Source organism: Acipenser ruthenus, chromosome 11, assembly GCF_902713425.1.
Source record: "Acipenser ruthenus chromosome 11, fAciRut3.2 maternal haplotype, whole genome shotgun sequence".
Classification (NCBI taxonomy): domain Eukaryota; kingdom Metazoa; phylum Chordata; class Actinopteri; order Acipenseriformes; family Acipenseridae; genus Acipenser; species Acipenser ruthenus.
Window position 1 is genome coordinate 8,595,813 of NC_081199.1, and position 27,892 is coordinate 8,623,704.

General features: G+C 40.9%; 1 protein-coding gene across 3 annotated transcripts; it reads left to right on the plus strand.

The window, feature by feature from the left end:
- The first annotated feature begins 1,431 nt into the window (after positions 1–1,431).
- LOC117426965 (ATPase MORC2A-like) lies at positions 1,432–24,348 on the plus strand. Of its 3 annotated transcripts, XM_059033273.1 has the most exons (29): positions 1,434–2,496; positions 8,654–8,707; positions 8,918–8,952; positions 9,156–9,224; positions 9,556–9,646; positions 10,099–10,207; positions 10,405–10,564; positions 11,102–11,213; positions 11,602–11,727; positions 11,854–11,933; positions 12,072–12,154; positions 12,316–12,401; positions 12,877–13,017; positions 13,334–13,488; positions 13,765–13,893; positions 14,237–14,342; positions 14,427–14,559; positions 14,685–14,765; positions 15,312–15,635; positions 16,037–16,291; positions 18,545–18,772; positions 19,360–19,587; positions 20,182–20,397; positions 21,018–21,075; positions 21,494–21,635; positions 21,864–22,049; positions 22,392–22,485; positions 22,779–22,967; positions 23,097–24,348. In XM_059033273.1, exons 1-29 carry the CDS (start codon positions 2,429–2,431, stop codon positions 23,163–23,165), a joined length of 3,807 nt encoding a protein of 1,268 aa, XP_058889256.1. In that variant the 5' UTR covers positions 1,434–2,428; the 3' UTR covers positions 23,166–24,348. The 3 variants fall into 3 exon arrangements, with proteins under 3 accessions (XP_058889257.1, XP_058889258.1, XP_058889256.1); XM_059033274.1 differs by lacking the exons at positions 18,545–18,772; positions 19,360–19,587 and having other exon boundaries at positions 1,432–2,496; XM_059033275.1 differs by lacking the exons at positions 18,545–18,772; positions 19,360–19,587; positions 20,182–20,397 and having other exon boundaries at positions 1,433–2,496.
- The last annotated feature ends 3,544 nt before the right edge of the window (positions 24,349–27,892 follow it).

Genomic DNA, 27,892 nt, shown 5'->3' on the forward strand with positions numbered 1-27,892 from the left:
TATATATATATATATATATATATATATATATATATATATATATATATATATATATATATATATACACATACATACACACACACACACACACACACTTGCCTGCTATATGCACGTATTTGTAACTAAGAGAAATCAAATGGTCCGCTTTTAAGAGCGAGACACTTTATTAATACTGACCTGTTAACTAATTGAAGAAGTTTGGCTTAAGTACAAAACCTACTGCACTTTCTTCCCTTATAAAATCCGCAATAGTTCTCACTCTTTAATTTATACTATTTATACGTGAGGAAACTTTGCACAATACATATCTGTTACTGTAAAATAATCGGTAAACTCCTCACAGCGTTGAATAGAAAAGTACAAGTAGTCTACATCAATTATGCTGCAAAAAATTAAAAACCTTTTTTTTATTTTTGTGTTGTTCCTACGCTACATTAACTTACACCTGACAAAAATACCAGTTAATTCTACCAAACCTGTTACATTCTACCTCATGGCGAGCAGCCATTTCAAGAGCACAGGAGCTTACTACAACATGGAGGCTGGGAGGGGCCTGCAACAGTGCCTGTGCTGCGCCATGGACTGAGCAAGAGAAAACGGTCAAAACAGAACCACGCAGGCTGTGCTTGAAAGAGATGAGATTTATTATATTGAAATAGTTATTGAAATACGTCTAATAATCAAAGCCACGTCTACGAAACACGTTCCTGTAATATAAATTAATAAAAATCCAGACGGGAAACTCGCTTATCATAATAGTCTCAACAGTGAATATTTAATTCTGCAACTGAAACAATAACATAATCACCAATTACCGCCGTTGTGATAGTAAGATGTAAAGTACTTACCGTATTCCATATATTTAAAAAATTTACTAGGACAGTATATACTATAACAAACATCAAGGTAATCTCAGTAACACAAGTGCTGCATCACAATAACATTAGCGAACAAAAGATTAAACAACAACAAAAAAAAAAACAGTTAATCCTATTATCACTGTGACCCAGCATGTACAGATGTATTTTTCTTTAAATAGTGGTTACAAATATGTTCTCTCAGCTCAGGCTGTTTCGTCACACAGACCAGACTATTTACTCGGAATCCTTCAGATTTTTCAAATGGTGTTATCCCAATGACGTTCACATAAATAATATCGCTGCTTTTAATTTACCTGTTTAAAAATAAAATGCAGAACAAACAAAAAAAACTAGTATTTCCTTACGTGTCTAAACAGCATAGACACAGTACTCACACCACCCTTTCCTAATGAAATCGAAACCCTGGTATTTGTTCAAAGATACACCCAGATCACATGAGCCATATTTAGCTTTTTCTCCCATCACGTGAAAGGGGTATAACTCACTGACATGGATACACGTGAGAGAGTAGCACCAATGACAAGTGTAGTTGGATTATGCGGTGTGATCTGATTGGTCGTTGTTGTACCCAGGGGGGCGAGGTTAGCCTCCGAATGCTGGGGAGTTTTGTCTCTGTGGTCGGAGCTGCGCGAGATATTGAGGCGCAGTCTGTGAACAGTGTCGTGTTAAGTGTTTTGAGTCACACAGAGCCGGTTTTAATATATCTCAGATATGTTTTAATTCACATTTTGTTCCCGCACCCACAGAGGAGATGGTCAACGGCGAGAGAATCTGCTGCACAATTTAACGGTTTGCTTAAAACAAGACATTATAGCGTCTAATAATACAATATAAGTCGAGGGTGTACTGAGACAGGAGGGGGAATGGAGGGCTGAAATGTATCTGTACTGGACGATCTGATTGAATATATTTACTTGAGGGGGGGGAAAAATACAACATTAACTGTGCAAACGGAAGGAAGGAAGGGGGAAACGTGTAAAGTTGACAACAGAAGCCCGAGTAAACAGCAGTGCTTGGAGGCCCTTCCACGTGAGAAGGATCGAACTGCAACGCAGGCTGGCTGGAGCGAATCCATTTTGCAGCACGCTGTTTTGTGCACTGCGTTGAGGAGAAGGCCTGGTCAAGATTGTGAACGGTTAAACTACCATCACCGATGAGACCAGATAATACTTGGGGGCTGTATCGTGGCTTTATTTTTATTTAGCAATACAAAGAACTGTTTCCTACCAGTGCACAACTGCATCCCAATGTAAAAGGACTACTAAATGGAAGTTGAAAATCACTGCATAATTTCAACAAAATAAGACCAACCGTTTGCTACATTTGAAAGTTGTTTTATTTGAATATACCCCAATTAAAACATTATTTAAACAGATAGAACCTATATAAAGTTGTTTTATTTTTATTTTTTATTATTATTTTTAAACCGAGAGGACAATAAGATTTGTAGAAAGATAAAGCTGGACTGACTTCGACTTTGGCTTGCGAGGCTTACACAGTTTTCCAGGAGGAGTGCTGTACGGTCCCTGTGGGATCTCTGTTTAGCAATGGCCTTCACAAACTACAGCAGCTTAAATCGAGCGCAGCTCACCTTCGAGTACCTGCACACAAACTCGTAAGTATTTGTTGAGAAATGGTGAAAGGGACTTGCTGCTTTCAGAGTAACAAAATTATTGCTTTTTTCTCCATGTTTGGTTCACTTTTCACGTTAACATTTAAACCCCCCTTCTTCACTGAACCCCCTGATTTTAAAGGCCCCCTCAACACCAAAGAGGCACTAATTAATGGATGTTTTTTTTTGGTTTATCTGAACTACAACAGGTTTTCCAAAGCAAGAGTCTACATGTGTTAAATGCAGGTGTTTTAGCAGCAGTTCTTCCTCTTCTACTTTATGCATTTTCAAATTGCCTCTACCTCCAAGTGCTACTACAATGCTAGCTTACAATGTTTTATTTGAGGCAACATGCGTCTTCGTGGAAATGGAAACCCAGCATATGCAGGCAGCTTTGATGAACACGTGTTTATATAAAAAAAAGTTTATAAAACAAAATAACATGAAAAGGTAAAGCAAATACCGTATTCCTTCGAATTTCAGATGCAGCCCACGTTACCCACCCTCAATCTGAGGAAAAAAATAAAACCATCAAGTAAAGGTGCATTTTCAATGATACAACCTCGGTTACGCATATAAGAAAACCACGTACAGAAGCAGTTTGTGGCCAGATTACAGTTTTGTGCTGCTTCTCATTTCCAGTCGTGATTCATTGCACCTGTTTTTGTCCCTTTTTATAATGAACTGTGGTATTACTTGGCATGTCGAAAAATACGGGTGGATCAGCATTTCCGATTTGTCCAAGCTGTTACTGTTTGTTACAATGGAGCCTTATAACGAAACACTGAAATTGTGTACTTGGGCAGTCATGTAATTTATTGGCGATTTTAATACACACATCAATCACTATAGTCAAATTTAAGATGCTGGCCTTTTTGAGAATACATTTATTTATTTATTTTATAAAAAGTGCATCTCAAATTGGAAGGAATACAGTAACTATCACCATCCCAAACAGAAATTATAAAGCTGGATTTTCACAGACGATGGAAGCCAAAATGGCAATCCACATAGCTAAGCAAACAGGTATTTCCACCAAAGGAAAGCTCTAAAGGTAAGTCCCTGGAATGCTTATGTTCACAAACTTGAAGGTCGCTGGAACGTTTTCTGAATTACACGCTTTTATTAAGTTCAATACAAAGAAGATATTAGTTTTTAGAGCTGATCTTTGGGACCAGAAATTGGTCTAGAAGAGAAATGCAGTCCATCATCAGAGGGGAAGTCGCTGTCCGGTGTGCTGTATCTTGGACGTCTGATTAAAATATGGAGAATGTGAAGATGTCTCCTGCTGCTCCCAGGATCTGTGTGGAAGTCTGGAGAAGTTATATGTTATGCAGACCTTCAGTGTCTTTGTTTTTTTCTGTCATAAGGCCTGTATTGGATATAGAAACAGAGGTAACCAAAATACTCTTGTCTGTTGGCTGGTTGGACCATCATCATGAAAGAGCTTCCAGAACTTCTGTTTTGGATGTATCTAGGACATATTCTTTGTGTCAGCTTGACTGCTTCAGAGCTCTGTTTGGATAAAGGAAGAGTGACAGGGATGCACATGTCTTCACCTTCAGATTTGAATTCAACTATGTGAAAATACATCTTTTCTTTGGTGGACATACCTTACGTTTCCACCACCACCTAGTAGAACACAGAACTCCCCAAGCAGCTTGAATAGTGGGTGTTGGTACTATAACTCAGCAAATAGTACCCAGCCCCTCTGCGTGCGCTGTAGGAGGTAATATCCTCCTCCATTGAAGATGCAGCTTTTCTCGTGGAGGTTTGGGGTCGTGGTAGATTGATGGTATCCTGCATGAAAGTCAGTCGAGAAACGTTCCCTCTTCATGGAACGTGTGTCTCTTTAGAGGTTAAAATACAATTTGAAGGAAACCCGTCTCATATTTCCATAGTACTTTACCGTACTTCAATCCACAAACATTTTTTGAACCACAATCGATAGTTGCTTTTATCTGAATCTTCGTCCGTTTCTGGTTTGAAGTAGAAAATGAAGCCTGAGTAGTTGGAGATGCGTAAAAGTGCACTGTGACGTGCGCTAAACCCTGTGTGCTCTGGTTGAGCATGTCTTGAGAAACCTTCATTGATAATTCTTGTCTGCTGTGGTTGAGCATGTCTTGAGAAACCTTCATTGATAATTCTGGTGTGCTCTGGTTGAGCATGTCTTGAGAAACCTTCATTGATAATTCTGGTGTGCTCTGGTTGAGCATGTCTTGAGAAACCTTCATTAATAATTCTGGTGTGCTCTGGTTGAGCATGTCTTGAGAAACCTTCATTGATAATTCTGGTGTGCGCTGGTTGAGCATGTCTTGAGAAACCTTCATTGATAATTCTGGTGTGCTCTGGTTGAGCATGTCTTGAGAAACCTTCATTGATAATTCTTGTCTGCTGTGGTTGAGCATGTCTTGAGAAACCTTCATTGATAATTCTGGTGTGCTCTGGTTGAGCATGTCTTGAGAAACCTTCATTAATAATTCTGGTGTGCTGTGGTTGAGCATGTCTTGAGAAACCTTCATTGATAATTCTGGTGTGCTCTGGTTGAGCATGTCTTGAGAAACCTTCATTGATAATTCTTGCCCAGACCTGAATGAATTGCAGCCGGGAGGGATGGATGACATTAATCAGATTTCTAGAATTACATTTTGTTTTTGAATTCATGAAACCTGCTTGCGGTAGTAAACCAAGACAATACAGCTGTGGTGTGTGTTCCTTTATTTTATGCATTTTTTCCCTGATGCTTCTGCAGTTGGTCATTCCATAGATGCTTGGTACATCCCCTTAATTTATTATTTTATACTGAGACTTACATTTGAATGTTCTGCAGGCTGAAGACTTGCTTTATTTGGTCTGATGCCATTTGGTTGATGGCATCATAACGTACCTGTCATTTCTTTTCATTAATATCCTGACAACTTTTTACACTTCTAACTTTAAAGTCAGTTTCAAAGCTCTTTTCAAAATGTCCGCTCTAGTGCACCGATAGTGTAAGGATTATTACCCACGTTGTGAAACAGGTAACACAGCACTAACAATCCATGATGTGGTATGGAACAGAAAAGCCAGAGCACTTTTTTTTTTTTTGGTTAATCGCTCTTCCTGCAGTGATTTAGAGGACAGATCTCAAACCCCAGGGCACTAGAGCGACCATTTTGAAACAGACTTTAAAGTTATAAGTAGGCTTGCTATTTTTAATTTAGAAATCATCTCTAGTTTGTGTAATTTTTATACATGCTGTCTGTTCCACTCTGAATGGCTAGGGGTCGCTGTCAGTCATCTCAGTGGTCCCTTAGTAGGCTAGTGTAGTTTCACTGTCAGTCATCATCCCGTTCTGACAGATCTCGTTGACTGAAGCAGTGCTACAATGCTTGACATTCGTTTAAGTGACTGTCAAGCATCAAGACCTGCACCGACTGTGCACTTTCATTTGCCAGCTACAGCGCCTGTCATTCTAAGTGCCTACTTTGCTATTAGCGGCTTAAGGTGTATAAGCTTTTTGCTATAGGTATACGGTGACAGTTACTAGTTTGATTTGAAAATGGGGCACAAGAGGAAAACACTTAATGAGTATTGTGGACAATACCCTGACCGACGGCTGAAGTCTCCATGGCAGGACGAGACGGGCCCGTCTGCCTTGCCTTCCAGTGAGACCAGCTGCGCTGAAGCAGTAGAAGGGCAAAACTCAGAATAATAAGTGCAAGTTAGTTCTGTTCAACTATCTAATGTTTGTTTTCACCCATTCTCTGCTTGAATTGAAAAATAAAAATAGAAAAAAACGCTAAATTCTTTCTAAAATAAACGTCGATATTAATCGCTGACTTTGCAAAAAAATAAATAAATAAATAGCAAGCATAGTTGTCAGTCAGTCAATCAATACTTTATTTATATAGTGCCTTTCACACAAAACGTAGATCAAAGCGCTGTACAGGACAACACAAGAAAATCAAAATATAATACTTTTGTATATAGATTAAAGAGCAACACGGTTTAAAAAAGCTAATGTAAAAAAGGAAGTTTTCAGTGTTGAAGTAAAGTCATCAACTGAGGTAGCACTGCTGCTATGAGATGGCAGTGCATTCCACAATCTGGGAGGATAGTGACTAAAATCTCTCTCCCTTTTTGTGTACACTTGTGGGATTCACAGCAGGCCTGCATCAGCTGATCTTAAATCACAAGAAGGTATGTATGTGACTAGAAGCTCCTTTTATATAATCTGGTTCCACACCTTTAAGTGCTTTACAAGTCAGAAGTAACATTTAAAAATCAACTCTAAACTTCACTGGGAGTCAGTGCAGTGAAGCCAGCACAGGTGGTCTCTTTTTTTCATTCTGCTGAGAAGCCTAGCAGATGCATTCTGTATCAGCTGCAGGCATTTTATGGCGTGACCCGGAAGCCCAGTGAATAGAGCATTGCAGTAGTCAAGTCGGGAAGACACAAAAGCATGAATTAGTTTCTCAGCATCAGACAAAGAGAGAAATTACCCTCATTTTAGCAATGTTTCGCAAATGGTAAAAGGACACTTTGGTGACATTGCGAATATGCGACTCAAAAGATAAATCTGTGTCAAGTAAGACCCCTAGTTTTTTCACTTCCGTTTTTATGTTTGTTGTCAAATTGCCCAGATCTATTTTTAGAGATTTTGTTGCTTCTAGTTGCTGCTGAGAACCTAATAACAGAACCTCTGTCTTATCAGAGTTTAACTGTTAAAAAAAAAAAAAAAAAAAAAGTGTAACATCCACCTCTTCACACCAGTAAAGCATTCAGCTAAGGCTGATACAGCCAGGGTATCATCAGGTTTTGCAGAGATGTAGCGCTGTGTGTCATCAACTGAGCAGTGAAAGTTACCCACCCTTGTATAGAGCCTTTGGGAATGCCACAGGCAACTGATAAAAATCCAGACACAGTCTGCTAATGAAACAAATTGCTGTCTGTTAGTGAGATATGAATTGAACCATTTTAAGACAATACCGGACAATCCAACCCAACTTTCTTGAGATTATCTATTAAAGCAGTATGTTCCACTGTATCAAATGCAGCACATCAATCTAAAAGAACAAGAAAATATACACGGCTAGAGTCTGCACTTAAACAGCAGATCATTCACCACTCTGATGAGTACAGATTGCGCGCAGAGCGAAAACCCCACTGAAACATTTCCAGCACTTTGTTACCCTCAAGAAATGAATTCAGCTAGTTTGCTACTACTTTATCTAGAATCTTAGCTTGAAATGGCGGATTTGAAATGGGTCTATAATTGTTTAAAGCAGTTTGGTTTCTTAAGCAGAGGTTTAACCACAGCCATTTTTAAGGCAGAGGGAACTACTCCTGATGTCCGTGAACTGTTTATTATGTACAAGATCATTTCATTTCACTCAAATCGTTAACTGCTTTTAGAATTTTGGTTGGAATTGGATCCAACAAGCAAGGGGAAGAATTAATTTGCATTACCAATTTATTGATCTTGTAGTGTAATCTGAGAGAAAGATACCATAGCAAAACTAATCTGATTACACTGCATATTCAAAGGAGAGGACATTTGATTCCTGATATTACTAATCGTATTTTGAGAGCAATTAAGAAATTCGTCACATTTAAAAGGTCTTCAGACTGTATTTGATGATGTTTTTAATGTACAGTACAATTCCTTCTAGTACTTGTAGTTTGTCTCTTCTTGTCATCTTGTGCAGTTTGACACAATTTATACATTTTTATCTTGGTATATATTTTCCTATACATTACTTTTTACAAGACCCTGAGCACTGAACAATACACGATCAGTGTACAGTTACTTAATACTAGTGGTGTATATTTTGGCAAAAAAAAAAACATCAGTTATCTTTATTGCTGTTTGGTTGTTTTTTTGGCTTTCGGCACCATAAGAAAGTAAAATATTTTCTTGTGTTTGGATATGCTTGTTGCAGTTATCTTCATGGGGATCTAACCCACAACTTTTTGGACCTCTCCAGCCATCAAGCAATTTGCATCAACTGACAATACAGTTCGCAGTCCCTTTGTTTGTTTTGAAATGTGCCAGATATTTGCATTTGTTGGTGATGTTTATAAGGTGATATCCGCCACATCAAACTTGCTTCTGGTGCTTGTTTTATTTAACATCTTTCAGTTCTTCAGATGAAAGCCCCCTCTCTCTCTTTTGCAGAACCACTCATGAGTTCCTGTTCGGAGCCCTTGCTGAGCTGGTGGATAATGCAAGGTACAGATATTTACTTATTTACTTGAGATTGTTTTTTCTTTCCTGCAGAAGGCCATCAGATTTAAAAAGTGTTATGAGAAGTATTTTTTTAGATCTGAAATATATTATAAGGAAACCCCTCTCAAATGAAACTCTCAAACAGAAACTGTAAGTCGGTTGTATCCTTCCACATGACCACAGCATCTGATTAAGTGCTCTCCGTCTTTGCAGAGACGCTGAGGCCACAAGAATTGATATCTACACCGGTAAGCTCCAGATACTGAGATTTATTCATAGATTTGTTTTTTGGTTCTAAGCATTATGTTCTCAGTGTGTCCCAGTATTCATCATCCAACTAAACTGAAGCATGACGATTTAAATCAAAAAATAATTATTCTTTGTATAAAATAATAAAGGTTGTATGTGATGTGATTGTAGTGAGAGATGTGTGTTTCACTTGCGTTTCCAGAGCAGAAGCCGGAGTTGCGGGGCGGGTACACTCTGTGTTTCCTTGATGACGGGACTGGAATGGACCCCAGTGAGTAGAACAGGTTTTGTGTGCAAAGTTTAAGGTTTGCTGCTGTGCAGAATCTGTTTGAAAGTACTGTAGTTGAGTACAGTCTTCAGGATTTTATTACTTTCAGGGGAAAATGTAGCACGTCTAAAGCTTTTCTTTCTCAAAAAAAGTTATTTAAATCCACACCTGTATTGCCTGGAAGCCATACTGTGGTGAATCAGTGTTGCTTGCACATAGATATGATATAATTGATTGCGGTTAGTACTGCATAAAGGAGCACAGAGAGTAGAATTTGGGATCCTAAAATACTCAATAAACCCCTTTTATATCTCTCTCTCTCTCTCTTTGCCAGGCGAAGCAACCCATGTGATCCAGTTTGGAAAATCCAGCAAAAGGTCCCCGGAGTCGACGCAGATCGGGCAGTACGGCAATGGATTGAAATCGTAAGACCAGTTCCTGTCGAGGGATAAAAGGGTCTAAACTAATCTAGTATACTAATATGTATATCTGTGCACGTTTTTATTTATTTTTCAGACACTGAAACTATTTAATCAATTTTCCTTGGGGTAGTCTTTCTGTAAAGTTACTTGCATTAAAATCTGCTTGCCGTGTGACTGAGAAAGCCCACAGTAATCTGATGCTCATATTAGCCAAGTGGAGCATCAACTTAGCTGACATAGTTCCGGGCTAAGTCTGGATATGTGTAGCAGTTTTACTTGTGAATGGGGATTCTGTTAGGGACAGGGCTGGGGTTTTAACACAAACCTAGACTAGCCTGTGGGTCCTCTCGGGGCTATGTGAGGCCTCTGCCCTGCAGCCCAGCACTCAGTAAAGTGTATCGATTGATTAGGGGTTGTGGGACTGATTTACCTGCGCTTTGTCGTCCTGGTAACAGGGGCTCAATGCGAATCGGGAAGGACTTCATCCTTTTTACAAAGAAAGAGAACAAGATGACCTGCCTATTCTTGTCTCGTACGTTCCACGAGGAGGAGGCAATTGATGAGGTGAGTGTGCATTTCAGAGGAGCCATTTCTTCAGCTAATGTTTATATTAACCTGGGTATTTTCAATCTGAATGCAGAGCTTTAGGAAACAGACATGAAAGATATTATTTCTTATAGTGGAATGTTTGTTTTGTTCCTAGCAGCTGCCTGTGGTTCAGAATCACACAGGCTCTAACGTGTTTATTCTGATCTTTCCAGGTGATTGTTCCACTCCCTACATGGAACTGCCAAACCAAGCAGCCAATCACAGACAACCCTGAGAAATTTGCAATTGAAACAGAACTGATATATAAATACTCGCCTTTTAAATCGGAAGCTCAGGTCATGGAGCAGTTTAAAAAAATCGAAGGGGACAGTGGTAAGCTTTTTCTTTCTTTTCTCAGTCCACACTATGTGTTGATTTTTTTTTTAAGCTATCAGGACTACATAAACCATGACAAACACGTGAAGTATAGTACAGTAACATTCTCTTAATATCTAAACCTTAGAGGTTTCTTGATAAAAATGGAATGTTATGTATCCAGCTATTCTCTTAAATCGCACTGCTTGGAACAAGTGATTATTTTGCCTGATGGAAAACTAGAAATTCAACCCATTAAGTGCCATTGTCCTCATTTGAGGACAGGCTACTTTGTAACTTTTGGAGCATTTTTAACTGGCACCTACCTGTTATTTTCTCTAAATATATTGTTACGATAGCTTTCTCTAATTTTGTTAACTGCAAAAGTTAAGTCTAAATGTAATGTATCAAATTACAGAAATAGTGCCCAAAAGATTTTTTCCCCCAAAAGATTAATGAATTTAGTACTTTACTTGCTTGCATTCTGAGTTGCGTGCTTGTTGAAGTTTAGTAACCCCAGTTCAGTAACCCCCCAGCTCCTTGTTCTCTATCCAGGGACGCTGGTTATCATCTATAATCTCAAGCTGATGGACAATCACGAGACGGAGCTGGATGTCACTTCTGATCCCCAGGACATCCTGATGGCCGGGACTCCTTTGGAGGGAGTGTGAGTTTCTTGGGGGAGGGTAGATCATTCCATGAAAATGGTACAATAGTTCACTGATAAATCTTCAATATCAGACTTAAGGCAAGCCCAAGTTTTTTTGTGTTGATGTTATTACATTTTAATTTGTCAAAGTCCTGGACTTTTCAGTTGTTGGGTATCAATGACTTATCTATTGTAAAATTAATATATTTATATGGAATGGCCCAGTGGTTGAATCTCACTGTGTTATTGTGGTTCTGCTTACAGGAAGTTGTTTTTTAGTGATGTGTGTTATTTAAATGTTATAACAACCTCACTATGCAAATATGGTATAGAAGTTCCCCCTCAGACCTTATCTGCAATCCCGCCCTTCTTTATCCTTAATTTTCCCTTATGTCCCATTCCTCAGGAAACCTGAGAGGCGATCCTTCCGAGCCTATGCTGCTGTTCTGTATATCGACCCCCGAATGAGGATCTTTATCCAGGGCGTCAAAGTCAGGACCAAGCGACTCTCCTGCTGCCTTTATAAACCAAGGTAAGATCCTAACCAAAATCCCTTGCTGTGTCTGTTGAGGTGCTGCTGCTTCAACTTTAACTCCGTCACACACCCCTATTTTGCACAGATCTCCTAAAGCTCTTACATCTCTCATTCTTTCTGCAGGATGTATCGATACACATCAACACGTTTCAAAACCCGGGCAGAGCAGGAGGTGAAAAAAGCTGATCACTTGGCAAAAGTTGGTACGTACCCCCATAATCAAAACAACAGTTGACAGAAATGTAAGGAATACCCCCAGTAACATGTTTCCTTGAATCGATGTCCGTTCTCTATTATTTGAATTGGAAACAAACTAAATCATTTTTTTTTTTTTTTTCCAGCTGAAGAGAAGGCGAGAGAGGCAGAGAGCAAAGCACGAGCGCTGGAGCTGAAGCTGGGAGGAGATCTTGCAAGGGAGGCCCGGGTAACTAGGCGTTTAATTGGTGTCCCTGACTCTTACTCTTTCGACCGCATGCCTTTCCTTCAATACCTTTCCTAGCTGTGATACTCTGCTGTGTGTAAACACTGCATTAGGAGAATGGTTATTCTCTCTTGCACTGATGTGACCCCCCCCAACTCTTCCAGGCGCTGCTTCGAAAGGCACAGGATGCTGCTGTGATGCTGCGCAGGGAGGCAGATATGAAGAAGCGAATACAGGAGGCCAAGCAAAGGTGAGGCTCTGCCCTGATACTGGCCGCAATACTGACCTTATTCAGAGCACACTTAGCATAGCAGGCTGCCCGTTTTTGATTTCAGTGGTTATTTTAGCTAGACTTCCGCTACCAAACGGAGACATGTACAACACGTAATGGTTTAGATACATTAGAAACACTCCCTATCTGTGGTTATCTTAAACAGCAGCTTTAGAAAAGCGTGTTCATCACATTTGTGAATGTGTTGTTGTTTAGAGCAAATCTAGATGCCAGAAATCAACACTACATCACAAAGAACTCCTGCTGCAGTAGAAACCTGGAAATAGTTTCAGTAGCTAATGACTTCTCTCTTGTCAAGACGCATAGCGTGGTGTCATTTCACAGGACCTTCCAGTGTTTGTTTAAATACAAATAAAGAAAAATGACCCCTCTTGCTCCGTACTCCCTTCGCTGTCAATCTTAATCCTGCCCACCCTCACTCTCTCCCTCCCAGAGCCCTGAAGGAGCCCAAAGAGCTGTGTTTTATTTTTGGGGTTAACATCGCTCAGCGAGAGCTAGATGGGATGTTTGTGCACAACTGCAGCCGGCTCATCAAGATGTACGAGAAGGTGGGGCCGCAGCTTGAGGGAGGAATGTGAGTATCTCTGGGGGCCAGGGGAACCGATGCCCTGTGGATCAAAATATCTACCATTCAGTGTTAATATATTTAAACATGTTAATTTATCCAATAAAGCATTGAAGCTTATTAAGTTTTTCTTGGTAATAAAGTCTTCAAAAGAATTGAAAGACAGCAAGTATGAAATTAAGTACCAAGTTTAATTAACAAGACTGGATGAATTCTGTCTCCAAAGAGTCCGTTAAGGCATTTTTGATTGTAAAAATATGAATTGATTGAATACAAGTTGTGAATATTCGCTTAATTGAGTTAATTTTGTTATATTATTCTGCAGGGCGTGTGGAGGGGTGGTGGGGGTGGTTGACGTCCCTTATCTGGTGCTGGAGCCCACACACAACAAGCAGGACTTTGCTGACAACAAAGAGTACCGACACCTGCTGAGGGCTATGGGAGACCACCTGGCACAGTACTGGAAAGACATTGGCATCGGTAAGAGGCGTCCCTGTCCAGCAGTGTGTCTGGTTAATGAACACGTGTGGTGCTACAGGCTGTAGTTGGTTTTGTTTGTGCACAGCCTTGGAAGATCACACATGTCATGTGAATTATGGCAACATGCTGATTCAGAATTCCTTCTCAAATATATCATTTAAGCTATTTATGTGTCGATAAATTCCTTAAATTACCTTATGCCTTTGTTTCTTTAATGATTTGGGGACAGTTGATAAGTTCTCTGCTGATTTTCTTGCTCTTTCTTGACCCTTGCAGCCCAGAAGGGGATTGTTAAATTCTGGGACGAGTTTGGTTACTTGTCGGCCAATTGGAATCAGCCTCCATCCAGTGAAGTTCGCTACAAGCGGCGGAGAGCCATGGAGATCCCCATCACCATCCAGTGTGGTAGGTACACTTTGAGGGCTTCCTACCAGCTGCCAACACTACAGCATTGCTTGTAGTCCCTGTGGTGTAGGAAATAAACCTAAAGGGCCCCCCTACCGCCCACAAAGAGAACGATAGGGTTGAGATGCTGCTGCAAGACATTTTGGGACCGTTCTGAAAAATTACAAGATCAAGATCAAGTATCTGATCCATGCAGTAGGAAGACTTATTCCTAAGAATATCTACTGTCTTGTATTGAGGGATAGAAGTTGAGGACTGTGTGCTGTGGAGCTGTTGTACAGAGGTGGCTGCCTCAGATTCACTCTGGCATTTCTTTCCTTCTCCTCCTCCTCCTCCTCCTCAGACAAGTGTTTGAAGTGGCGCACCCTTCCGTTCCAGATACAGGCTGTCGACAAAGTGTACCCTGATTCCTGGGTCTGCTCCATGAATCCTGATGGCACGCAGGACAGGTAAAGATGAAGTGCATCTTTTTCATTCTTGTGAATGTTTTGTTTCTCTTGTATTTATTTGTTTTCATTCTTTTCCCAAACCAGGTGTGATGCTCTCGAGCAGAAGCCAAACCTTCCTGTCGGAACGCTGAAGAAAGACACGAAATCTACAGAGGACAAACAAAAACAGCTCACTGAGAAAATTCGCCAGCAACAGGAGAAACTGGAAGCTATGCAGGTATTTTGTTTTTCTGATGACCATGGGAGCTGTAGGTAAAGGAGAGTAGATTCTGCCTGTATCAAATGGAAATCAAATGAATACAAGAGGGATAAATATGCTTACTGCTTTTGTGTGTCTTTCAGAAAACTACAACGGTCCGATCCAGCGCAGACCTGAAAAACCTGCCGCTAGAGGTCGGCACGAGACCGGCAGCAGAGACACAGGTATTGGAAATTTCATTTTCTGAATTTATTATTATTTTGTTTTTTAATCCCCTCAGCTTTGTCAGTAGAAAGTTAATCTCACTTTTTGTTGCATTTTATGTTTTTAATTTAATCAGTCCAGGATAAAGTAGTTCCTCCTGTTCCTGTTCTTGCAATTAAAAAACTTTGAGGTAGGAAAGTAGAAAAATGTGTTTTTTAAAAAAAAAAAGCCTGTCTTGATATGCTCATAGTTGTCTGGGGCTAAAAAAGCAACCTCTGGGCCCATCTTTTAAAGTACAAAGGCACATTTCCTGAGAGAAATTAAACAACTGTAATGGTACAAAAAACTAGCATGAAACAATTAGGCTGCAGGAAGGAGTAGTTATATACTTGTTCGGAGTAGTTTCTTGTTTCATACCTTATTCAAATAGGACCTATGGTGTTAATGGAAGAACCCCTACCAATACCTACCTATGGGTTTTGTACTAACTAACTTTTTTTATAAGGAACCGCTGAAGCAAGCCCAGTCTCTGGGTCAGATATGAGGATGTTTGTGTCTTTTCTCAGGCTCCTCGAACCTCTGAAAAATTGCAGCGGCCTCGTTCTCCTCCACTGCCCACTATGATCAAAAATGCTCCTAGCCGCCCCCCTATCTCCAAACCACCTCCCCTGAGCAAGAAACCCACTCCAATCCAGATCCAAAAACCAGCTCCCACACCCCCGCCCCGTCCGACACTTGCCAAGAAAGAGGAGGTCAGCAAGGGACGTACCAGTGCAGTAAAGGCAGCCCCACCCCCTCCTAAACCAGCGCCACCCACCCCCAGGACTGCAGTGGCCAAACCCCCTGCCCGCCCCACCACTCCGAGGGGCCCACCAGCCCGCACTGCACAGGTAAGACAGAGAGACACACACTGTGGATAGACTCGACAGTGATGATAGTTTTACATATTTTTTAATTCAAAATATACAAAATATTAAATCTGTAAATCAATTTGTGTAGATATAGAAAGCATTGCTTGTTTCGACAGCTGTTTCTACAAAAATGAGGAAGCAGCTGTCTGAATATGCCATGTCTTTTTAAAGCGACTTATGATTTTAGGCCAGTGGTACTCACTTGTGTCTGTCTATTCCACGAAGTGATGGAACAGGAAGCCATACTGGGAAGTTTTGTATCCAACACCGGGTTGGAAAAAAGGCCTAGACAGGAAAGAGCCAATAGAGAGTACCACTGATCTAGACAGTGGTTTAGCATATACTTTATTTATTGTTTCTATACCCTTTTGTATTTTCAGAGCACAGTGAAACAGGCAGCAGCATCTGGCAGCCAACGCAAGAGGATTGCTCCTGAAGCAGAGAGCAGCGATGAGGATGATGAAGATGAAGATGATGATGAGGAGGAAGAAGAGGAGGAGCCACAGCCCAAGAAAATGAAACTGGCTGCAGCTACTCCACAGCGAGGGAAAGCAGCCCTGTCGAAGCCGGAGCCGAAGCGGGGGCGGGTGACAGAGCTGAGAGCCCAGACTGCAGACGGCAGCGTCGTGGTGGAGGTACAGCACAGATACTCTCAAACTCCAGTCCAGTGGGTCTCCGTCTTAGTCCTCGAGGACGACTGTAGGGCACTCGCTGAAAGCAGAAGCCTTTTCTTTGGCAACCATTTTTGTTTTTAATAACGTAGTTGTCGTTTAACACTAGAAGGACCGGAGATATACTCATACCTAGAAGCCCTGCAGCAGTCTTTTTGACGGCTGTATTCAAAACACTGTAAATAGCGTAACGAAAAATATATATATAGCTCTGGGAAAAATTAAGAGACCACTGCAAAATTATCAGTTTCTCTGGTTTTACTATTTATAGGTATGTGTTTGGGTAAAATGAACATTTTTGTTTTATTCTATAAACTACTGACAACATTTCTCCCAAATTCCAAATAAAAATATTGTCATTTAGAGCATTTATTTGCAGAAAATTACAACTGGTCAAAATAACAAAAAAGATGCAGTGTTGTCAGACCTCGAATAATGCAAAGAAAATAAGTTCATATTCATTTTTAAACAACACAATACTAATGTTTTAACTTAGGAAGAGTTCAGAAATCAATATTTGTTGGAATAACCCTGATTTTCAAGCACAGCTTTCATGCGTCTTGGCATGCTCTCCACCAGTCTTTCACATTGATGTTGGGTGACTTTATGCCACTCCTGGCGCAAAAATTCAAGCAGCTCGGCTTTGTTTGATGGCTTGTGACCATCCATCTTCCTCTTGATCACATTCCAGAGGTTTTCAGTGGGGTTCAGGTCTGGAGATTGGGCTGGCTATGACAGGGTCTTGATCTGGTGGTCCTCCATCCACACCTTGATTGACCTGGCTGTGTGGCATGGAGCATTGTTTTGCTGGAAAAAACAATCCTCAGAGTTGGGGAACAACAGGAAGCAAGTTTTCTTCCAGGACAACCTTGTACTTGGCTTGATTCATGCCAAAGCTGCCCGATTCCAGGCTTGCTGAAGCACCCCAGATCATCACCGATCCTCCACCACATTTCACAGTGGGTGCGAGACACTGGTTTGCAGGCCTCTCCAGGTCTCCGTCTAACCATTAGACGACCAGGTGTTGGGCAAAGCTGAAAATTGGACTCATCTGGGGGTGCTTCAGCAAGGATGGAATCGGGCAGGTTTGCCTTTGTGAAGGACGCATGAATCAAGCCAAGTACAAGGTTGTCCTGGAAGAAAACTTGCTTCCTTCTGCTCTGACAGTGTTCCCCAACTCTGAGGATTGTTTTTTCCAGCAGGACAATGCTCCATGCCACACAGCCAGGTCAATCAAGGTGTGGATGGAGGACCACCAGATCAAGACCCTGTCATGGCCAGCCCAATCTCCAGACCTGAACCCCACTGAAAACCTCTGGAATGTGATCAAGAGGAAGATGGATGGTCACAAGCCATCAAACAAAGCCGAGCTGCTTGAATTTTTGCGCCAGGAGTGGCATAAAGTCACCCAACATCAATGTGAAAGACTGGTGGAGAGCATGCCAAGACGCATGAAAGCTGTGCTTGAAAATCAGGGTTATTCCACCAAATATTGATTTCTGAACTTTTCCTAAGTTAAAACATTAGTGTTGTGTTGTTTAAAAATGAATATGAACTTATTTTCTTTGCATTATTCGAGGTCTGACAACACTGCATCTTTTTTGTTATTTTGACCAGTTGTAATTTTCTGCAAATAAATGCTCTAAATGACAATATTTTTATTTGGAATTTGGGAGAAATGTTGTCAGTAGTTTATAGAATAAAACAAAAATGTTCATTTTACCCAAACACATACCTATAAATAGTAAAACCAGAGAAACTGATAATTTTGCAGTGGTCTCTTAATTTTTCCCAGAGCTATATATATTTTCAGGTAAAAAACGTGGTATATTATTTAACATCTATAACTTATAAACTGTTAATGGTCTGTTGTAAGGTAAGCTGATGAATGTACTACCAGATGCATTTTGGGTTTTTTTTTCCTCCTCCTTGAGGCTTATTTAATAATTGGCTGTTACCATGGTGGAAGGGTGATTAAGTAATGTGCTTTTCTCTAATGAACGTTTAATTTTAAGTCTGCATCCACGAAGTTGTTATCCTTTTGCATGCCTGATTTTATAAGCAGATTTGTCAAGATCAGTCTTTTATTCTTCAGCGAATTAACACATTTCATATTGTGGTGATGGTGGTATCCAAGGATTAAATTCACTGTGTCCCTTTAGTGGCAGAACAGCCGCCCCTGACGACATGTGCAATTTGCTTTTCTTGGATTTGCAGAGTGCACAGAAGCAGATGGCCAATGCGCAGCGGAGAAACCTTCCTCCTGCAGAAAGCAGCGAGGAGGAAGAGGAGGTGGTGAACACCAAAAAGTACAAAATGGGGGCTGCAACTGCGCCCCAAGTAGCGAAAGCTGTTTTTAACAAGCGCGAGGCCAAACCTGAGCCTAAGCGTGCTGGATTCCCGGAGTCAAGTGTTTGGAAAGCAGAGAGGAGCACGGTGGTGGAGGTACACGCAGCCCTCTGACTGGCTCCTTGTTTTTAATATTCACTTGGAAGGAAGTTGCACGTGGCACTTAAGTGTCTCTGCTTTAGAAGAAAAAAAGATTTTTTGAATGTGTTTTATTTATTTTTTTATGGGAAGTAACTGTTTTACTCTGATTTACGAGGTTCCTTGATATTACGATAAGACGGCTAATGGTGCAAGCATTTAACTAGGAGTGCTACAGAATTAACTTTAAATCTTTGTACATTTGAGTAAATGAGTTTCACCTTCCTTCAAGCTCTGGTTATCTAATGATACCAAGTGGCTAGGGGGCATTGTATTTGTTGAGCGGGGGTTGAGAAGTTGGTTAGATGCTTAGATCAGAAGTAATCATGCAAAATATTCAAAACAATAATATACATTGATATTAATCTTTTGCAATCAGGAACATATTTTCGGGGGGGTTTATTGTAATTAAAATTAATTGTTTTATTTATAAAAATGTTCTGTGTCCACCGATTGCTTTAAAGTACTAGACCTGTCTTCTAAAATCTGCCTGTGGCAGAACACCCCCCTGGCATTATGTGCAATTTGCTTTTCTTGAATTGCAGAGTTCACAGAAGCAGATGGCCAATGCGCAGCGGAGAAACCTTCCTCCTGCAGAAAGCAGCGAGGAGGAAGAGGAGGTGGTGAACACCAAAAAGTACAAAATGGGGGCTGCAACTGCGCCCCAAGTAGCGAAAGCTGTTTTTAACAAGCGCGAGGCCAAACCTGAGCCTAAGCGTGCTGGATTCCCGGAGTCAAGTGTTTGGAAAGCAGAGAGGAGCGCGGTGGTGGAGGTACATGCAGCCCTCTGACTGGCTCCTTGTTTTTAATATTCACTTGGAAGGAAGTTGCACGTGTCACCTAAATGTCGCCCAAAGTCATGAAAACTTTGACTCTGCTTTAGAAGAAAAAATAAAACGTTGTAATGTGTTTTTTAAATTTTTTTTTTTTTTTTTTTTTTATGGAAAGTGATTTACGAGGTTCCTTGATATTACGATAAGGCGGCTAATGGTGCAAGCATTTAACTAGGAGTGCTACAGAATTAACTTTAAGTCTTTGTACATTTGAGTAAATGAGTTTTGCTTTCTTTCAAGCTCTGGTTATCTAATGATACTAACTGGCTAAGAGGCATTGTATTTGTTGAGCGGGGGATGGGAAGTTGGTTAGATGCTTAGATCAGAAGTAATCATGCAAAATATTCAAAACAATAATATAAACTGATATTAATATTTTACAATCAGGAACATATTGTGGGGGGTTATATTGTAATTAAAATGAATTGCTTTGTCCACCGATTTCTTTAAAGTAGTAGACCTGTGTTCTAAAATCTGCCGGTGGCAGAACACCCTCCTGGCATTATGTGGAATTTGTTTTCCTTGAATTTGCAGAGTGGGAAGAAGCAGATGGCCAATGCGCAGCGGAGAAACCTTCCTCCTGCAGAAAGCAGCGAGGAGGAAGAGGAGGTGGTGAACACCAAAAAGTACAAAACGGGGGCTGCAACTGCACCCCTAACAGCGAAAGCTGTTGTGTCCAAACCTGAGCCTAAGCGTGCTGCAGTGCTGGAGTCGAGTGTTTGGAAAGCAGAGAGCAGCGCGGTGGTGGAGGTACACGCAGCCCTCTGACTGGCTCCTTGTTTTTAATATTCACTTGGAAGACAGTTTCCTTCACATAACTGCACCATTGCCCCTTTTGTGGTAACCAACCACTTTCCCCATGCAATATACAAAAGTATGAATTATAGATTTGAGCAAGTACAGACTGAACTAAAGGTTTACAGGTCATAGTATGAAAAAAAGTTATGTAAAAACTACGTAGATTTTGGAGATTTTTTTTGCAGTGATTGTTTTGAGATGTTCGTGCCTCTTCAAAGATTCCAGTTGATTCCGTTTCTAGATCAACTTGAAGGTCAAAGGATGCTATCCTTGAAATGTTTTCAAAACAAACCTGTAGAATTTAGAAGGATCTGATCCTTCCTCATCCTCCAGATCAGGTAGGCAATAAGATGCAGTGAACAGGGATTACACAGCACTTTGGTTGCCTTAGGGCTCTTATGTTCCCAACTGTTTTTCATTTCACAGAACTAATTGTGTTACTGCTGTTGTGGCTTTATTACAGTTAGAATGAATGCAGGTTACAAAGGATGGCTGACTGGTTCTCCAAGTATTGTTCCCTGTATCCCTTTCTGTGCAAATAGTACCCTTATATTTGCTTCCACTATTTGCAGATCACAGACAGCCCTGACGAGGAGGAGGAAGTGGTGGATCTGAAGAGCGCTCAGAAAGGTGAGACTGGGGTGATAGGTCAAGGGCTAGAAGTTTCTTTGTGGATCTCCAGAAATGTGGATTTCCCTTTGCTATGTTTTCAATTTCTCTCTGCTCTCCAGCACCCTTTACCTACTCAGCCCTGCTGGGAGCAATATAATAATCCAATGTACAGTTACTGCTACCTTTGAAATTGATTTGTGCTTAAAATGATCTTATGAATTGAAAGCAGATTGAAGATAAAGTTGTTAATTGCATAATTTTGGTATGAGCATATGGGTTATTTTCTGGAGTTTCTTGGTGTTTCGTTTTATGACCTAGTTAGAACTTCTCAGTTCTTCAGCACACTTTTAACCCTTTTGGAAGACTTGTCCTGGGATAATGGAATTTACCTGTTAACTGTAGTAGATCACTGACTCGTATTTACTCTCCTTCAAAGATAAAGGGCTCTTAGTGGAGGTGAAGGTGAATAAAGAGTGGTTCACAGGCCGTGTCACTGCAGTGGAGGCTGGGAAGCAGGGCATGCGATGGAAGGTGAAGTTTGATTATGTCCCGACCACTACAACCCCACGCGACCGATGGTAAGGAACCATGGAAACAGAAATGTATTTGAGATGCAATTATCTGTATTTTTTAAGGCCAAACATTGTTCTGGCATGCCTGAAGTAATACAGCATTTACTAAGGGCTAGAACAATTCATAAATGTATATCACCCCCAGAAATGTGATGTTTTTTAAGTCTCTGTTGGGACTTCTTTCCTAACGCCAAGTGTTTAAGGCTTTGAAGTCTTGTTTTGCTCTGCCCATAGGGTGCTGAAGAACAGCGAGGATGTACGTTTGATGAGACCCCCCTCCCCTGAATCACAGACCCCTGACACTCTTCAAGGCAACGAGGAGGAGGAAGAGGAGGGTGCAGCTGCCAGGAGAATGGAGCCTGACACCACCCAGCCAGCCCCCAGCAGGGAGACCACAGAGAGCCTTGTTACCATGATGAGGTATGTGCAGGGAATAGAGTGGTACAGAGATTTTTGCAACACCTTCCTAGGTTGATCATTTATAAAATCTATACTGTTACTTTTGATCCTCTCCTCTGGGTGGTAGGAATTTAGGAGATTTGATAGTCAACAATAAGATAACCTCCTAATAAAACTCCCTGTTATATATGCTAAAACAATCTTCAGATCTACTTGGGGTACAAATAAGAATATGCTAGTATGTTCCCAGCTTCCAGGAATACTTAGGCCAGTGGTACTGTGTTACAGACAGGATTGTAATTGTACTGTACTGAACTGTTCACTTGGTAACGATGTTCATTCTGTTTGGTTTCTCTCTTGCAGGACGTTTCTAAGATATTTCTTTCCCCCAAATTTCCGGATCCCGAAGGAGGATGTCAACAGCATGTCGGCAGAGGAACTGGTGGCTTTTCCAATGGTATGAAGCGTCAAGGGTGTGGGGAGCCTAAAGGGTAGCAAGTGTGGGGAGGGACTGTGCGTGACACCTGTGTCAAAAGTTTGAAGGCATCTTTTAATCGGAAAGCATAACTTTGCAAAGTGCTGTAGTCAGTAACCGTAGTTAAGAAACTGACATTTGTGTTAGAGAATATAACACAGTGGGCGCAGTGATCATCTTATAACCAGTTCATTGCTATAAAGGGTAGCACTGTGTGTGTGATAATGGTGACTGTTGAAACCAAGCTCTGAGTCCCTGTTTTCTGTGTTAAACAGAAAGAGTATTTCCAGCAGTACGAGGTGGGGCTGCAGAGCCTGTGTAACTCGTACCAGACGAGAGCGGATGCACGGACGCGAGTAGTGGAGGAGAAGAGTAACAGCGCTGAGGCAAGGCTCCGTGAAGCTGAGGAGAAGCTACAGAAACTAAGAACCAACATAGTGGCTCTGCTGCAGAAGGTTCAAGAGGTAGGAGGTGGTGGTGGTGGTCTTCGTCTTGGTTTGGGGGTTTGTTGTGTTACAGTACCTGAAACTCTGTGCTTCACTTTTTTTTTTTTTTTTTTTTTCCTTCTCCTCCCCCACACTCCCTCTCCCCAGGATATTGATATCAACACAGATGATGAGCTAGATGCCTACATTGAAGACCTGCTCACCAAAGGGGATTAATCCAGTCTTCTTGGGGCTTACTGTCATCCTACAGCAGCTGACAGACAACACAACACACCCAACATGGCTCTCATTTGAACCACTTTTACTACCTAACAGACGATCCCGTGTCTTCCTAATGGTTCTGTGATTCCAGGGATTATTGGGTAACCGCACGGGAGTGTTTTCCTGCTCATTTAAAGTGAAGAGGGGTGACCGCCCTGAAGAATGGAGAAAGGGTAATGGAGCCCGCACACACCAGCTTACCACTCTCTCTTGTTTTACCGTTTCTGGGATCTCTGTACATGCAGGTCAATTGCATAATGATTACACTCTTTACAAAGGCCAGCACAACCTGGTGGACTGAAGGATTAGGAAGATTTTTTATGACAGTAAATGTGTTTTTTTTTTTTTCATGTTTTTTGTTTTCAATTTACCTGCAGTCAAGATGTGTATGAAACTTGAACATCAGGGATTCTGCAATAGTATTTTTAATATTCCCCCGGTGTAAACACAATTGTATTTAACAGATGGAACAAAATTATATATTTAACAACATGTGATGGAAGGTGTGTTGCTACCTTGGACCGATGGTTTGAACAGGACCGATCTCTGAAGCAGTATGTCCTTCACCCCACAAGAATAGGTAAGGGTGTGATTTAAGAGGTTACAAAGACCTACAATGCCAACAAACCACGAGAAATGTACAGAAATGCACGGCAGCAGTGGACCGCAAGACCTTTTTCTAACACCCATTTCAGTTTGGGGTTGAATCTGGGCCTGCCCATATTTCATTAACCCACCTAGGCACACATTCTTCCATGGTTTTCCTGTGTTTAATGTTAACATCACTTTCACGAGGGTGATGGAGCATGCATGATGCACACTTCTACTTGGACCTCCATGTAATGTGCAGAACTGAACTTGTTGGAGGACTACTTTACAGTTGCATTGCATAACATGACAAGTTTCCTACCCATCTTCAGACTAGAGGAACTGTTCCGATGAATCTGAATTTTACCTACTTAGTTTTTGTTCTAGAAATTTGCAGATTTCAGAGAATGTAGGAAAATATTCTTGGTGGACTGTATTTCCCAATCGTTCTGGGATTTCAAACTATCCTCCGGACAGCTCTTTTAAAACTGTGAGAAAAAGAATTAATGATTTGTTTTATTAAATTGTCTGGATTGTTTGTTTTGAGAGACCAGGCGTTGTGTATTTGTGTGTATTTTTTTTTGTCTCTTCAAAAAACCCAGCTGCACTCACCCATAATGACCATTAATCCACCTCACTCCTTTGCCATTAAACATGCTTTAATAGAATGGTGGCATACATGCTCAAACTTGAAATAAGTCTTGTTCATTAAAAGCTGTTCAGTGCTACAGTTTGACACCACAAAAAAAATAAGACTTAAGATCAATGATACAATTCAAAGACAACATTGGAAAATAACTGATGTGTTAATGCCAATTTAACCAGTTTAATAAATCATGCCATGTTTCCTGAGTCCTTTTTAAATATTAAATAGTATTTCATCAGAGATGTGTTTTGTAATAATGAAAGCGCCAGCTTGGAAAACAGAGTTATGGGAAAAGATACCTCAATAAAGTGTCGATGCTGCAGTCAGACAGGAGAAGAGAAATCCAAAGCACTATAGTAAAATCTACAAGAGTGTGCTGTGGTGTATTTAATGATATTTACAACTGTTTAAAAATGCTTAATTGAACGAATGAAACCTCCACCCAGGTTCTAAGGTAGTTAATGCTTTTTATACCAGGTGTGGAATTACAATATACAATATAGCAGATGCATTTATACAGCTCATGGATCCCATGGTGCTTTACAAAGTAAAATGCTCAGTGTGGGTGGTACAGAAATGCAGTCTTGAAACTGAAAGTCTTTAATTGGAATACTGTTACTGCAAATGGCAGTGATGCATCAGACACTCAGATTGTAGCCAAGGACACAGTACCAGAAAGTATTCTGGCAACTGTTTTGTAGCTTGATCAATGAAGTGTTTGGAAGGACAGAGAACAATTGCTGTAATCAAGCTTCAAGGTAGCAGAAGTACAAATCAGAATATCTGTCAACAGTTAGTCTTAGCCTTCCAACATTTCTCAGATGTCAGAAATCTTTTAGCACAGGAGCTCGTCAGAAGACATGGGATTCAAAGGCAAATACAAAGTCTGACAGTTAATGTGGAATTAATCATCAAAAGGAATTGCAAGGGAGCAAGAAAGACCTTGCCTGGAAATAAGTCATTCTTTCATATGACGTTTGAAAAGCAACGGGCTACAGTTGTAATTTTTGTAAGCCATTCCACGGCATCCGGGGTAGCTGTATGGAATCCACTTGTTCTGCCAGAATACGCGTGTATTGGGCAATCATCAGTGATGTGCCTGGATTGCACCTCACTGCATTCACAGCTTGCTGAGTCCTTGATCCATTTATGGAAGAAATATCCACACCTCCCATGCGTTGCTCAGACACGGTTGAGAGTGGTCCACTGTCATCGGGGCAAGGAGAAACCAGGCTGTTCCTTCGTAGGATCTTCGAGTTGGTCCTTTTTTGGGACAACGCTGTTTTCCCACATGTCGGGCTATTGGGTGGCGGGGGTCCTTTCCAGCTGACAGAAGAGTGAAGGCATGAATAAGTCATTGAAGAAGAGACAAGAGTGGTGAAGGCCATGGAAGATACTAGATGGGTTGTAAAGCCCAGAATGAGTGGACTACAAGGAATCGAACCCTCTGACATGTAAAGGGTTTACTGACAGCATTACCAGGAAGAGTGAAATAAATCTCGCAACCACGTGCATGACAGTGAAAAAATCCAGATTATGATGATGAAAAACTAATGTTTATACAATTGAAGAGTATTAAATGCAAAATGTAGCCTATGGCACACCACAGCTCATGAAAACTACAGTAGTAGGCCCTGTAGATTCAAACTGCTACCTGTGTAACATACAAGAACTGTACCACCTGGTCGTACGGCTCATTTCTGCTGCCGGCTGTGGTTGGCCAAGAAAAATGAATTTCAGTACATTTTCCAACTGTGGCCATCCTCAGAAGTTCTTGTCCTACTGGTGGATTGTGGGATAATATTGTGTTGCATTTTAAAGAAGGCAGTAGCAATACTACATTCAGAAAAAAAAAAAAACTGCACAATGTGTGCTGCAATTGAAAGAATGTCACTTTTTATTTTCGCTCTACATACAATTTTGGACAGCCTTCTCATGCTCCACTTGTCCCAAACCTCTAAAAGAAGATGGATTGAAAGTGACTTTGACTGTTCTGCATCAGAAGATAGTGATGAGGATTTCATTCCACGCCGTAATGTGGAAAGTTTATTTTGTGTTCGTTTTACTAGAAGCTTAATGCTGCTAAACGTAAAACAATAACACAGCATTAAAATGTGGCGCTCTGTTCCCGTCGCCGTCTCCAGCACAGGCCTCCCTGCTACATAATGATGTAGTTCCGCCACATCGGGTACGATTTAGCAAACAGGCCAGAAAAAGTGGAATGCGGCCAGGGCCGATGTGGCCAGCAGTGGAAAAGAGGTACTAGATGAGACCATAAAATGTTAAGTGCTTACCATAAATAACAAGATGCAAGGAAAAGTAAATCAAATCTGAAAAAATAAATTTTGCAAATAAACTTCTCGTCAGTGAGATGAGTGGAGCCGCACCACTCTCAACCTCTCCAAAACCTTTTACCAAAATGGCAGGTTTAATAAAGGAGATTTTCATCTGCAAAATGGCACAGACCCCAGAGCAATCCATGAGTTCCCTTTGTCTTCAGGTCAGCCCAGGACCATCATAGACAAACAGTTACAGGCTCTATCATAAAAAGTAAAATAAAAGCAAAAGCAAGATGCTGCGCACACTCTCGCATGTCCCACTGGTGCCATTCTGAATTGTGCAGTTGTTGAAGAGCAAATCATACATCTAAACCTCCAAACAACAAGCTATCTCTTGAAAGAAAATTTGTGCTTATCAAAAAAAGATGAACGTTTACCAATACCAACACAAAAAGAGACAAGTGAAAAATTCACACTTGCATGGCAAACCGTTTCAGACATTCTGAAAAGATGTCTACTTTAATAACATGGAGAAAACTTGAATGCCAGCAGAAGTCACCCGAATCCCGCATGTAGCTACAGTACGAACAAGTGAACGTCTCTCTGTGGGAATTCTTTAAGGAGGCGTGTGCTAACAACAGGTCCAGATTTCACTGAGGCATTATTGTGTTTACAATACTTGCGTATGTACAGAAATGTTTCGGTCCCAAGCGACACTAGAATGGGACGGTTTTACTGTCATACCATATATTTACTGGTTCAGCTAAATGGAGCATCACCTTGACTAATTGGAGGTGACAAGTCTTGGCTCATCTCAACCTGACTCTTAACAAGTTTGCCCAGCATACTGATGGTAGGGCCTGGATCACCCAGACATCATTTTGGTCACTGCATCCGATACGTTTGTCTCCATTTGGAATTGTCTAGAAGAGCAACAAACCCTTTTCCCACTTAGAGCTTTTTTACTTTCCATAAGCTTGTGCAGGACTTAATGGGTGCCAAAGAACAGTTCACTATGGAGAATGCTCCCAACAACAGAATGCCTCCTTCTTGACAAATGCTCAGATCAATGCCCCAGCACTTGAAGTTGAAAGCACCTGAAAAAAAACGTTTACATTAAAATTCTATTAGTGCTGTATGTCAATAATAATAACGGCACAGCTGAAGAG

Coding starts and splice junctions, on each gene's coding strand:
- LOC117426965 (XM_059033273.1), top strand. CDS start 2,429: ATGGCCTTCACAAACTACAGCAGCTTAAATCGAGCGCAGCTCACCTTC. Junction 8,953..9,155: donor AAGAATTGATATCTACACCG/GTAAGCTCCAGA, acceptor TTGCGTTTCCAG/AGCAGAAGCCGGAGTTGCGG. Junction 11,934..12,071: donor TGATCACTTGGCAAAAGTTG/GTACGTACCCCC, acceptor TTTTTTTTCCAG/CTGAAGAGAAGGCGAGAGAG.